Source organism: Nansenia antarctica (genome assembly GCF_963989245.1).
Source record: "Nansenia antarctica genome assembly, chromosome: 19".
NCBI classification, from domain to species: Eukaryota; Metazoa; Chordata; class Actinopteri; order Argentiniformes; family Microstomatidae; genus Nansenia; species Nansenia antarctica.
Genome location: NC_137692.1, coordinates 8540297 through 8554054, shown reverse-complemented (window position 1 = coordinate 8554054; position 13758 = coordinate 8540297). Strand labels below are relative to the sequence as shown.

The 13758-nt window shown below is 42.3% G+C and overlaps 1 protein-coding gene across 1 annotated transcript; it reads left to right on the top strand.

Moving 5' to 3' along the window:
* Nucleotides 1-9071: 9071 nt before the first annotated feature.
* Nucleotides 9072-10322, top strand: slc35g2b (solute carrier family 35 member G2b; the record flags this gene model as incomplete). The annotated part of the gene is made up of 1 exon (XM_080549288.1): nucleotides 9072-10322. One exon carries the CDS (start codon nucleotides 9072-9074, stop codon nucleotides 10320-10322), a length of 1251 nt encoding a protein of 416 aa, XP_080405414.1.
* Between the last annotated feature and the right edge of the window lie 3436 nt (nucleotides 10323-13758).

Sequence of the window (13758 nt, the reverse complement as noted above, 5' to 3'; positions counted from 1 at the left end):
GGGTGAATGAGAGGCCGTTGTAAAGCGCTTTGGATAAAGGCGCTATATAAGTGCAGACCATTGGTGAATGTGTTAATAGATTCATAAAGGGACATGTCATTTTAAATTTGGCAAATCCTGTATGGGTGTTCTGATCATTACCCCTGCTGATGACATGATTGGTGTTCTGCATGCAAGACATCTTACTCTTGTCAGCTTAACTTGGTTGACTCTGCACACACACACACACACACACACACACACACACACACACACACACACACACACACACACACACACACACACACACTTAAAGTTGTCATTGCCAAGTCATTATCTGATATTTCTTTTCCTGGTATTTTCATTCAGCTTCAGCAATACAATTCCCAGAAAATGAATCTATCAGTCTGTAATTTCTCCAATGACAGGCATAGAAGGCTGGTGTTTACCACTTTCTGGCCAATGAGATAAACTATATAGGCAAGGCAAGGCAAGGCAAGGCAAGGCAAGGCAAGTTTATTTGTATAGCACATTTCATACAACAGGGGCAATTCAAAGTGCTTTACATACATTATTTAAAAATACAGCAAGAGGAGCATAAGAAAATAAAAATTACAATGAATAAAAGCAAATATAAGAAGTAAATAGATAAAACATTTAAAAGACAATAGTTAATGGAAAAAAGACATTGATAGAAGTGTTTGTGTTATATTATATATTATATACTGTATATCCACACAGCCATTTACAAATGGCCTAGCCCCAGGATGGGAGAAGATGAACAGCATGTTTTGCGTCATGTTTGTCGTCATGTATTGCGAATGCCCATCAGAGAGTCTAGGCAGATACAAACACCATCAATGACTGGTCTTCAATACAAAACAGAGACTAGACATGTACCTAAAACATTCACCAAATGACCAATAACCAAGATGTAATGTAGAAAATAGAGGCTCTATTGGAGGTAGTCTTTTGTCTTTTTTCTGATTTGTCACCATAGAAACATGGTAGGCTACTGTCATGCCAGATTAAGTCCCCCTGGCCAAATAGCGTCCGCCTGATGTTATCAATGACTTTTGAACGCCGTTGCTATGCACTTATCTAATCTTCTTGCACTTGAACAGCATTAAGGTTGATGCAGGCTCACTAGTCAGCTCCTATAGCTTTTATGTTGGCATGGCCATTTTATATTAAAACACCTAGCATGCTAATTTCGCACGTAATAGTTGGCTAGTTAACCCACATCACATCAACCAACGTAGTGATAAATATAATTCCATAACTGGATACTACTTTGTTTCCAATCATAGCTAACTAGCTTACTTACTTAGCTAGCTTACTTACTTAGCTAGCTTACTTACTTAGCTAGATGACTTACTTATCAAATATAACTTGTATGTTTATATACATCAGACAGACATTATTTGGCATGACAGCACCAGTGTAGCCTAAATATCAAACAACAAACAGAATATGATTTGATTACATGATTAGCCATGGTCTTCTGAGTCACAGATCTTATCAAGACATCCAACATCTCTAGGTCTTGCTTCTTCCATTTCATTTGTGGATACAAAATAATACTGTAGGCTACTGCTTGATAAATGGCAAACAGCACTGCTCTAAAGCCAAGACGTTTTACAGAAAGACTTTCTGTACATTTTCTCTAAATATAAATGTATTGATTCTGGCCATATCAGTATTACTTCCAGTCTCACTACAAGTATTGCATCCAACCTTACACAACGACTCTTCCAATTGTGTCATTTTGAACTATTAACAAACATAGGTACATATACCCAGTCAGACTTCATTCAACGTATACAGTATGTTCAACTTTCTCATCTGTCACATCTGAAATCTGAATGTTCATCTATTTTCAACAGCTAATCACAGGTCTGTTGTCTGCTAGATTCATTTGCATTCTATTGAAAGGTCACCTAACCTAACCCTAACCTAACCTAACCCTAACCTAACCTAACCCTAACCTAACCCTAACCCGTAAAACAGGACATTATCCCCTGAACGTCACCTGCATGATGGACAGCTGGGTGTCAGGTGGACCAGCCAGACCAGTGGTGTGAAACAAAGGATCTGGACTGGTGACGTTCTGGAGAAGACTTGCTTGACTGGAAAAGAACAGTTAGGTAACATATTGATGTACAGGATCAGGATGAGAACTAACAGGCTGAACAGTAATTAGTGTCCATATATGTAGGCTCACAACTGCCTAGTATCCTAGTTTCAAGGCATGTCAATGGTTCATTTACACCCATTGATTTGAACAGACTAATCAGACTACATGGTATGCACTTTAAATCAATCATTATACATTATTGATGCTGCTTAGATGATGATTACATTATTAAAATATGAGTTCCATTAATATGTTTTGACTTAATTAATGTAGGCAGATACTGTAAGTATTACTCATTGTGAAGGGAGAGGTATACTGTATATGACAATGTCAGTTTTGCCACCTTTCTGCAGAGCACATGTTTTGTTCTGAAAGCAAACCTGAGGTGAACAAAAACATCTGTGAGAAAATACATTTATTCAAGCTGGTGTTCAGTGATTCAGTGAGATTTCAAGATCCTTCTGCTTGTTTATAAAGCTCTCACTGGCATAGCACCAGCATATTTGAAATACCTTTTGCTAGCATATCAGCCCAATAGAGCTCTCAGGTCTTCTGATGCTGGTTTTCTCTGTGTAACGCAAGAGATTTGGTGAGGCTGCATTCTCATTTTATGCACCCAAATAGTGGAATGCACTGCCAGTTTACATTAGGGATGCAACCTCAGCACATATGTTCAAGTCAAGACTAAAAACCCATCTTTTTAATATTGCCTTTAAATGACTAAATAATTAAATTAAGATTATATAATGATTAAAGCACTTTGAGCTGCAACGTTTGCAGGAAAAGCGCTATACAAATAAAGTTATTATTATTAGTAGTAGTAGTATTATTACTATTATTATTATTATTATTATTATTATTACTAGGTCCTTCAACGTCTTTGGGTTATCTTACAGGGACAGTCAGAACCGTGTATTTTCCCCTGCCAGATGAAATGTGTCATGGTTATACATTCCTAATGTTTAGACCACACAGCCTTGAATGATTCTCCTCTTTTAAAATATACTACAATATACTACAGACTTACTAACAATTAATGGATACAAGTGTGGAATTGTCCACAGAGTTGGTGGCATTCAGAATGTTATAAAACGTAACTACGCTCTCTGTGTTTCAATGTGGATCATTGTACTTTACTCTCTTGAGTTGAAGGGTAATTCAATGTTTCCCTGTGCTTTTTCATTTCCTGACTAATAGCACTCTGCTGGCACGGGCATAAGATTCACAGGGAATTCCGACCTCAATTATCGCTACCCCTTGTGTGCTTCAAAAACCCCTGAGGAAATGTTAAATGTTACTCTGCTGCTTTGGCAAATACATGCCTGCTGCTGTAGGTAATCCTTCAATGCCATCTATCAAAGTCCTGCAAAGTATGATGCTAAGAGGAACTGTTGTCTGCTTATTTACAATGATATCTGGCCATGTTCCGACTAGAATGACAAAGAAATGCCCAGTTAATTGTTCAACTTCATTTTCATCGTACTAATGAAGTAGATTATTGCTTGCATTTTTCTAGTGGCTATGCTATATGCAATTCTGAAGCACAGGGAAAACATCCTGATATAAGGAGGGTGTGTATGTAGGCAATGTCATTCAAATACCCATGCCATTGATTCATCTCCCAATCACTTGGAATAAATGAAATCAGGATAAGACAGTCGGCCTTCACCGTAGTTCTTAATAATGCAAGCCTCTCTCTCCTATGACTGGGATTCTTACTGAGCTGGTGCCGGCAACGACGGAAGAATGAATGAGCATGAAGGAGTGATTCAGCATGACCTTTACAACTAATCATTCAACTGATCAATAACCTGGCCATAATGAAGGACTGCATCTTAAAGAAAGTAGGCGTAGCCAATGCAGAAATTCTGTCTGAGGCAACAAGACCACAAGGTATTTCTGGGCCAGACCTCAAGGTATTTCTGATTAACAAATCTTGCCTCATAGTGTTGTGTTAGAGGCAGTCTGTCCGTCTGTCTCATAGTGTTGTGTTAGAGGCAGTCTGTCCGTCTGTCTCATAGTGTTGTGTTAGAGGCAGTCTGTCTGTCTGTCTTTCTTCCCAGCCTGGATGTCTCTGGCGTCCACTGCCTCCCTAGGCCCTAGGGTGTAAACAGGGAATCTAATTTCAGTCCTTTCAGTTTCCCAAGCTTGCCATGAATATAAATCCCAGCCTGCCTTGCATCAGGTCTCATACACAAACCCAGTGTAGGACTTTGGTGGCCCTAAACAACATTTTGATTGTGGCCCCCCTGCCACGTTTCGTTGACGGGTGTGTGTGTGTGTGTGTGTGTGGGGGGGGGGGGGGGGTCGGTAGCAAAGTTTTTGATTGATGGGTGTTTCGTCACTTGGGGGGGGGGGGGGGGGGTAGCAGAATTCTGGGATTGACAGGGGGCAAATCGATGGCGCAAGTGTGGCCCCGTCAAGCGGTTGTTGCCCTAGACAACCGCCTAGAGTGTTTCATGCAAGCGGCCGGCCTTGCCCTTTGGCTTTTCTCTTTGGTTTTCTACGGCTTCTATGGGTCTCTGTAAAACATACAAAATAAACCTGAAAATACAAAGACCTGAAAGTACAAAGACCTGAAAGTACAAAGACCGGGTCCATTGGGATGTTGGTGAAGGGCAGACATCCTGCCGTTAGACATACTGCCGTTAGACATGGTTCTTCAAATCATTTGTATGGAATTCATCGTAGACTTCAGGAGGAAAAAGTCCGAGATCCAGCCCCTGCTCATCGACGGAGAGAGCGTGGAGAGAGTCTCAACCCTCCGATTCCTGGGACATCACATGCGGGATGACCTGGCCTGGAAGGACAACACAAAAGGCACCATCAAGAGGGCACAACAGCGGCTATACACCCTGAGATGCCTCAGGAAAGAACACAACAAGCAGGAGATACTGGTGGCCTTCTACCACGGCGCAGTGGAGAGCATCCTCACCTACGGCATCTGCAACTGGTTCCACAGCTGCACAACAGCGGAGAGAAACGCGCTACAGAGAGTCGTGAGAACAGCACAGAAGATCACCGGCGCCCCCCTCCCCTCTCTGGAGGAGCTGTACAACACACGCTGTCTCAGGAGGGCCTCCAAGATCTCCAGGGACCCGACCCACCCTGGGCACGTACACTTTGTCAGGCTGCCCTCGAACAGGAGGTACAGGACCCCGGCCGCTAAGACAAACAGACTGAAGAACTGCTTCTACCACAGGGCCGTCAAGGCCCTGAACACAGAAAAGGCCTAAGTTCTGGGCCCAGGACAGTCCGGACGGATTGTATGGCAGCTAGTGCTGAGGCACAAACATGTACATTTTCAAGCCTGCAAACTGTGACACTTTAAAATAACGTGAAAAAATACTTTTGTGCAATATGACAACCCTAGTTGACTATCTGTGCAGTATAGTACAGTGGATTGTGTACATAGCCTTTATTGATGTAAACCAGCTCCTTACCTTCTTGTGATTCTATGCTTTTTCTATATATATTTTTTTTTTCCTTTCCTAACACCAGGGGAGCCACCCCTCCTAAATTTCGTTGTTTGGTACCTGTACTGTAGCAATGACAAATAAAGTCCATTCCATTGTACCTCACAGAATCAGAGCCTCACAGAATCAGAGCCAGAGTCTGCTAAATGGCAAAATTAATTAAAGAGCCGCATACCTATTGGGAGTACAAAGTATGGTTGTAGTCATCATAAATTGGTATAGTAAAAGTTCGAACAGGTGTGTTACATGTACAAAAGAAAAGATTTGGTGAGGCTGCATTCTCATTTTATGCACCCAAATTGTGGAATGCACTGCCAGTTTACATTAGGGATGCAACCTCAGCACATAATGTTCAAGTCAAGACTAAAAACCGATCTTTTTATTATTGCCTTCAAATGACTAAATAATTAAATTAAGATTATATAATGATTAAAGCACTTTGAGCTGCAACGTTTGCAGGAAAAGCACTATACAAATAAAGTTATTATTATTATTATTATTATTATTATTATTATTATTACAACAAGGGCTACACGAGGGTCATCAGAGTGTTTACAGCAGCAGGGAACTGAAGTGGTCCATTAGCTCAGCAGTAACCTATAGGGCTGATACCATGTTCTACATAGCTAACTAACTCACTACTTACTGCATAGCCAGGAGGGGTGCAGAGAGGATCATGGGAAACTCAGCAGCTGTTGGATGCATTGGGATACCATCATGGTGACGTGTCATTTTAATATGGGGCAAAGAGGGATGGAGAGCACTGAGGAAGACTTTGACACAAGCCTCAAACATAACCTTTCTTGGTTCTGCTGCTTTATGACTCATACATGTCATTTTACTTGTCATACAGTATGTGAAATTGTAGAAAATGTTATATATATATTTATATTATTTATAAGGAGGACATGGTGGACATAGTGGTAAAACAGAGACATTTGACAGAATAACACCATTAAACCATTAGGCTAACACAATGTCCCAATTCATGGACTAAGCTAAACAATGACCTTTCTTATGTTTTACATATTACTGCAAAATGTTAATTGGATCCATATTTGGTGCTCAATTGAATCCATACAATGGCGGTGATGGCGATGATGATGATGATGATGATGATGATGATGATGATGATGAACAGACTCATAGAATCTAAATCATAGACGGCCGTACATATATTTTAAAATGTGTAGTCTTACAATGCCTTGAAGGAGACACCGCTGTGAAAGCAGCTATCTTTCCTCCCTTCTTGGTTTGACCGTTCCTTCGCGCCCGACATCAACGTCCGTAGAAGCGTGGAGACGTCTCGTGCGGACGCACCTTGCCTATTGGAGACGCGCTGCATCCATTTGAGGGGAAGATGGAGAATTGGCAAGCGCAGTTCTCCAAATTTAGAGAACAAGAAATCAAGCAACATTGTCATATATGATGCAAATATTTCTTGAACGTCAATAGGAACTTATTTCAGGGGAAGAAGGTAAGTGTGTGGAGCTTTTCTATTCCATTCCATAGAGTATTTGTGGTAATGGAACACTTGTGCACCGAAAATGTGCTTCTTATTCAGCGCGTTTGACATTACCAGACCACATATTATTATGTTGACTTGATGTCTCACAAATGGTTCATTTTATAGACTACAGCGAATGAAAAGGAACGAAAAAATTCGCTTCTAATCACAATTTCAACGAATAGGACACACTATGCATGACTATAAACGCTTTCGAAATAATTATCATCTTCTCTCACTGGACACTGTACTTATTTACTAGAGGCAACATTTCATTTTGGTAGATTTTAATGAATCAAATAATTCGATTCTGGTTCCGACTCCGGAATTCATGAAATCAGGCTGACCGATTCTTCCATTTATTTCAGCAGGGTGTATTATTACTTTTTATTTGTATTTTATTTGTATTTTTTTTGGGGGGGGGGCGCGGGGGGGAGAGTGGGTTGTTGGGAGGGGGGCTCAGCTCACAGATATAGATCATTGCCTTAGCCTTAACCTTTCAGCTTGAAAAGCTTTTTTTTTCTTTTTCAGGCATATTGTTTTCAAAATAGCCATTGAAATAGGGCAAATGCAGTTGTCTCTGACTTTTCACATTCAATCATGCATTAGGTAATACAGAGAGAGAGAGAGAGAGAGAGAGAGAGAGAGAGAGAGAGAGAGAGAGAGAGAGAGAGAGAGAGAGAGAGAGAGAGAGAGAGAGAGAGAGAGAGAGAGAGAGAGAGAGAGAGAGAGAGAGAGAGAGAGAGAGAGAGAGAGAGAGAGAGAGAATAGTACACGTTTCTGCCCCCTTGTGGGATTTACAATGTATAGCTTGGGAGAGCAAAATCGTTTTGAGGTAATGTTGATCTGTTCCATCCATACAGACAGAACTGTGTTATATCTATGGTTTCACCACCGTAGGGTGGGAAACAGCACAGTGTGTGTGTGTGTGTGTGTGTGTGTGTGTGTGTGTGTGTGCGTGCGTGCGTGCGCGTGCGTGCGTGTGCGTATGTGTGTGTGTGTGTGTGTGTGTGTGTGCGTGTGTGTGTGTGTGTGTGTGTGTGTGTGCGTGCGTGCGTGCGTGCGTGCGTGCGTGCATGCGTGTGCGTGTGTGTGTGTCTTGATGACGTTTAATTGTGGCATTGTGCTCTTAACCTTTCCAAATGGCCCTACATGGGTTAATTAAGTATGTGTGTATTGTGATTCCTGCCAGTGTTTAATAGGCTACTTGAGAATCATCAAGCATGTGACTCACTGGCTCTTAGCTAGTGTCATTATTATACAGTACAACGAATGCATGCTTGCATTAAGCTGTGATTCTTCTCTATTAGCCTACATTGAGAAGTGTGAGTGATTTACATGAGAGCTTATCCCTAACGCAGGTTTGTCTCTCCTATTCGCCAAGTGGGGCATATCCCCCTAGCATTGTCACTATGTGGTTTCCTGTTACATAATTATATTGGCCCATCAGACTACATCAATCTCAAAATGTTTTCTCACTGGCTTATTTTAGTTAGCGGTGATATGTATAGAAATAGCACAACTCATGAGAGTGTGAGAGAGAGGGAGAGGGTGAAAGAGGGTGTGTGATAGAGTGATAGAAAGAGCAAGAGCAGGGACAGAGAAGGAGACCACTGATGCAGCATTATGTAAGCATTTTACTGTGTGCAAAAACCTCTGTCTTCAGTAAGCAACAGATCAGTCCGGAGGCTACCATCTTTCAATGATATTGCTCCTTTCTGTTGTTCCTCTCCAAATCTGCTGAATATTTTGGATAAATTGGATATTATTATGATTTTTCTCATTGTTTATTGCTCAATCTAGTACATTTAAAAAATAAATAAATAATTGAAATGATTTGACGTTCATTCGATTAAGATCTTGAGATTTGACTCTTGGAACATAAATGACTCAATCCCAAGCGGTCAGTCTAGTCATGTCTTACTCTGACTTCTATCTCATTTTACAGATCTCTCTCAATTGCTAAAGAAAAATGGATATATCTCCGTCCAAGCAGCAATATGGATCAAAAAAGAGAGTCAAGATCCACCCCAACACCGTTACAGTGAAATATGCCACCCACTTCCCTCAACCTGGCGATGAGGGATATGACGATGCACCCTCTTTCGAGGACTTTGGCACTTTTGCAGAGGAGAACCCAGGTAAGAGACTGGTGTCAGAAAGCAATCGCAGCAGGACTTTCTTTGGCACCATGGACACCCGGCCCAAGCAGCCAGGAGAGCAGAGGGACAAGGGTGTGGGGGGCCAGCTGGCTAGCTTTGGGGAGGCTTCCGTCTTGGCCTCCCGGGTCACCTGGATGGCCCTGTTTGGGGCGGCGGTGGCTCACGGGTGTGTTGCGCTGATCACCCGCCTGGCTGCCGACCGCTCCAAAGTGCCGTCCCTGGAGCTGCTGTTCATCCGCTCTGTGATCCAAGTGCTGTCCATCATCGTGGTCTTCTACCGCCAGGAGGCCCCCTTCGGCCCCAAGGGCTACCGGCTGAGGCTCTTCTTCTACGGAGTGTGCAACGTTATCTCCATCACCTGTGCTTACACCTCCTTCGCCATCGTGCCACCCAGCAACGGCACCCTCATGTGGCGCGCCACCACCACTGTCTTTAGCGCCGTGCTGGCCTTCCTGCTGCTGGACGAGCGGCTGGGCTACACGGACGTGGTCACCGTGGTGGGCAGCGTCTTCGGCCTGTGCCTGGTCATGATCCCCAACGTGGCTGACGAGGAGAAGTCCCGGCTGACCTTCTGGAAGGAGGCCTTCGGCTACACCATGACGGTGATGGCCGGCCTGACTGCCGCCCTCTCCATGATCGTCTACAGGGCCATCAAGGAGCGGGTCAGCATGTGGACGGCGCTCTTCACCTTCGGCTGGACGGGCACGGTGTGGGGCGCTTCCACCATGTTCATCATGCAGGAGCCCATCATTCCCCTGGACGGGGAGACCTGGGGCTACCTCACTGGGATCTGTATCTGCTCCACGGTGGCGTTTCTGGGGGTCTACTACGCCCTCAATAAGTTTCACCCCGCGTTGGTCAGCACCGTGCAGCACCTGGAGATCGTGGTGGCCATGTTCCTTCAGCTCATCGTGCTGAGGATGATCCCGTCCGTCTATGATGTCATCGGAGGCCTGGTCATCATGGTCAGCGTGTTCACCTTGACGGGGGTGAAGCTCTACAGGGTGAGCAGGGCTGTCCGGCAGGACTACCAGGAGATCCTGGATTCACCAATCAAATGAGTTTGTCTGTCTGTGTGTTTACAGTGTTGCAGGTACATGTGCAATTGAAGAATGTCTGGATCTTCATCTATTTATTTTGTATTGTGTTGTTGAAGGAGTGCCAGTTGTGTATTGTCTTTGCTGACTATTTGTGTGTGAAATAAAAAGGAATATTCACAGTGAAATTGTTTTTTGGATAGCTTTGCTTTCGTGTTTGCTATTCAACTATGATAAAGAGTGAAATGACCGGTGCTTTACTGAGTGTATGATGACATATACTGTATATTGCACATCAATAAGAAATGAAATTAAAGACTATATGTGACTAGATACCTCTGCCCATACGTTGCCTTTATCAAGGCAATATTGACAAGGTGTTAAATAGTGTTTGTCTGTTTTGTGCATGCTTTATCTTACACTATTAGTGTCTGCCAAAAAGAAAAAAAGAAAGAAATTGGCTGCATTTCATAAATGGACTGCTATTGATTTCCTTAGCCCATTGTCTCTGTCTGCCAAGGTAATGAATTCAATCTCTTGTAGTACGGCTGTGGCGCAGGAGGTAGAGCCGCCATGTAATAATCACAAGGTTGGCAGATCGGCGGTTCGAGCCCCGGCTGGCCACATGTCGAAGTGTCCTTGGGCAAGACACTGAACCCCAAATTGCTCCCAGTGAGCGGGCCGGGGCCTTGCATGGTAGCTTGCCGCCATTGGTGTGTGAATGTGTGTGTGAATGGGTGAATGAGAGGCCGTTGTAAAGAGCTTTGGATAAAGGCGCTATATAAGTGAAGTCCATTTACCATTAGTAAAATATAATCGATAAATAGGGATTATTGGAGGGGTCATGGTTGCTTTTATGTGGTTAAGATCTAAAGAGGTGCCTTCACTTGAAGGACTATACAAATTAAAGTTTCATTTAGATGGGCAGAGCATGTGACACAGTCTGGTCAATTGGTCCACAAGTCGGCATGCGATTTAATGTTCAGACTTTTCTTTTGAAAAATGTAAATACATATCAGCGTTGTTGAAAATCAATGACACACTCGCTAGTCAGCTAACACAGCTTGTTTTGTGAAAGTGTAAAGTAGTGTTATAGTTAACAAGGTAGCAGAGGGGATTACTCACCGAATCCATTGCATTGCAGTATTCAAGTGAGTACAGCGAGTTTGTGATGTGATTTTCAACAACGTTGAAATGTATTTCCATGTTTCAAAATAAAAGTCTGAACATTTTGATTGTTTGCCGATTTGCGGCCCAATTCTGAATGGAGACAGTGAAAGAAGTCTTTCAGTCAAACCTCCTTGGTGTCCAGTAATTCACTATGGTTTGGGTGTATGCCATTATAATGATTGTTTTCTTGAATAATGAATAATGCTTTCTTCCCTACATAATGAGCATACTCCACTATCTTAGGCTAGGCTAGGCTAGGCCAGGCATACATCAGACACTGGCTGTGAATGAATGAATGTTGCTGTAGTGATTATTACATCTGTGTATGTTCCTTCAGTTTAGTTTAAGCTGGATATTATGTTAATCCCCTGAGGCGGGTGCAGTAAAATAAATTAAGCCATTAAGACAACAACATTATGCTCAGCTGCTTTCTCTCTGCAATAGCAGTTATAGCACAGTCTTGGTACCAGGAGACGTTTGAAAAGCAGCATCAATAGAATGATGACGAAGTGGACATTTAGAGAGCTTGAATATAGAATGGATCCTGTGGCGTCAAAAGCAAATGTGGATAACTTCCCAGATCGTCCAACAGGTGGCGGAAGCAACACATATTTGTCCCATTTGCTTTGAGCAATAATTTCGCCATTATTGCTCATCTCATTGGTGGTCGTATCTTTTGAATTGACATTGAGTTCTCATCAACTGGATTGAATGTCCAGACAAGACAAATTTGCCAAGTTTTCCAGCGCGGGGGAGCAAACTGCATATAACCATTGAGTTGTCATAATGTCTACCCTGGATCTGTAACAAAAGTACACCCTTATGCATTATTTATATTTTCAATAAGAATTCTGTTCTAGGGGATTTTATATGATCTTGTCCACCTGCCTTGCAACTGAAATTCCAAAAACCTCTGGAAGAAACTGTGTTTCTGGAATGAGTTGCTTTCCGATAGCTTGTCAAATAATGCCCACTGAATGAAACAACTAAAGCAATGAACTACATACAGTAACTATGTACCACATTGCTATGGTTTGTGAGGCTCTGTAAGTGTCAGTTTTGGTAATGTGAGTCCTGTAGATTAGAGCTAGAAAGGGGGGTGCACATGGTACATGTACAGTAAGTCCATCTGTTTGTGCAGGAAACAGATTGCATCCTGCAGTGTGCTGTACACCCCTCCACACTGCCCTGCCATAGAGTCCTCCCTCCACCAACATGTTTATTAGGAATCGCATCACTTCCCAGGAGGAGCTGAAATGGAATTTGGAGCTGAGTTATTGTGCTGTGTATGGGGTGTGGAGGTGTGGAGGAGTCTGTTCTTCCTAGAGTTTCTGGGGTCATCGGGTGGGTCATTTTGAGACCATTTTTACCCCACACCACTCCTTGAAAATTACGTTGGAAAACACAAGCAGATAGAGGGAAAAGTTGGACAATGTTAACTTATTTTTTTACATATTTCCCACTCGGCTTAATAGATTTTGGCAACTTCTTCTGAATCTGGTGGCAGAGAACAATGCCTCTTTGCAAAGTATAAACACATCTACCGTTATCACTGGTATATTCTCCTGGACAGCCCAGTACTTATGTCATTATGTAGGACTACCCATGTTATGCATATGCATAACCCATTTCTATAGGTTTATATAACATCATAGGCACTGCAGCTGCGCTAAGATTTCTCATATAAATTTTTTTTTTTTGCTTTGATGATTTCAGAGGGTCTCTTACACATGAACTACAAACACATAATTTTGTCATCTATTGACAGGTAAATATATATATATATATATATATATATATGTTACGGTACATGTGGGAATACGGTACATGTGGGAAAACTAGGGTTTGGATTAGGTGCTAGGGTGCTACGGTTAGGGTTAGGGGTAGGGGTAGGGTTAGGGTTAGACATGCCAGCATGTACCAAGTCGACGTAGCATCTAACCCTAACCCTAGTTTTCCCACATGTACCGTAACATATATATATATATATATATATATATATATATATATATATATACAGTGGGGAGAACAAGTATTTGATACACTGCTGATTTTGCAGGTTTTCCCACTTAGAAAGAATGTAGAGGTCTGTCATTTTTATCATAGGTACACTTCAACTGTGAGAGACGGAATCTAAAACAAAATCCAGAAAATCACATTGTATGACTTTTAAATAATTAATTTGCATTTTATTGTATGAAATAAGTATTTGATCACCTACCAACCAGTAATAATTCCGGCTCTCACAGACCTGTTAGTTTTTCTTTAAGAAGCCCTCCTATTCTCCACT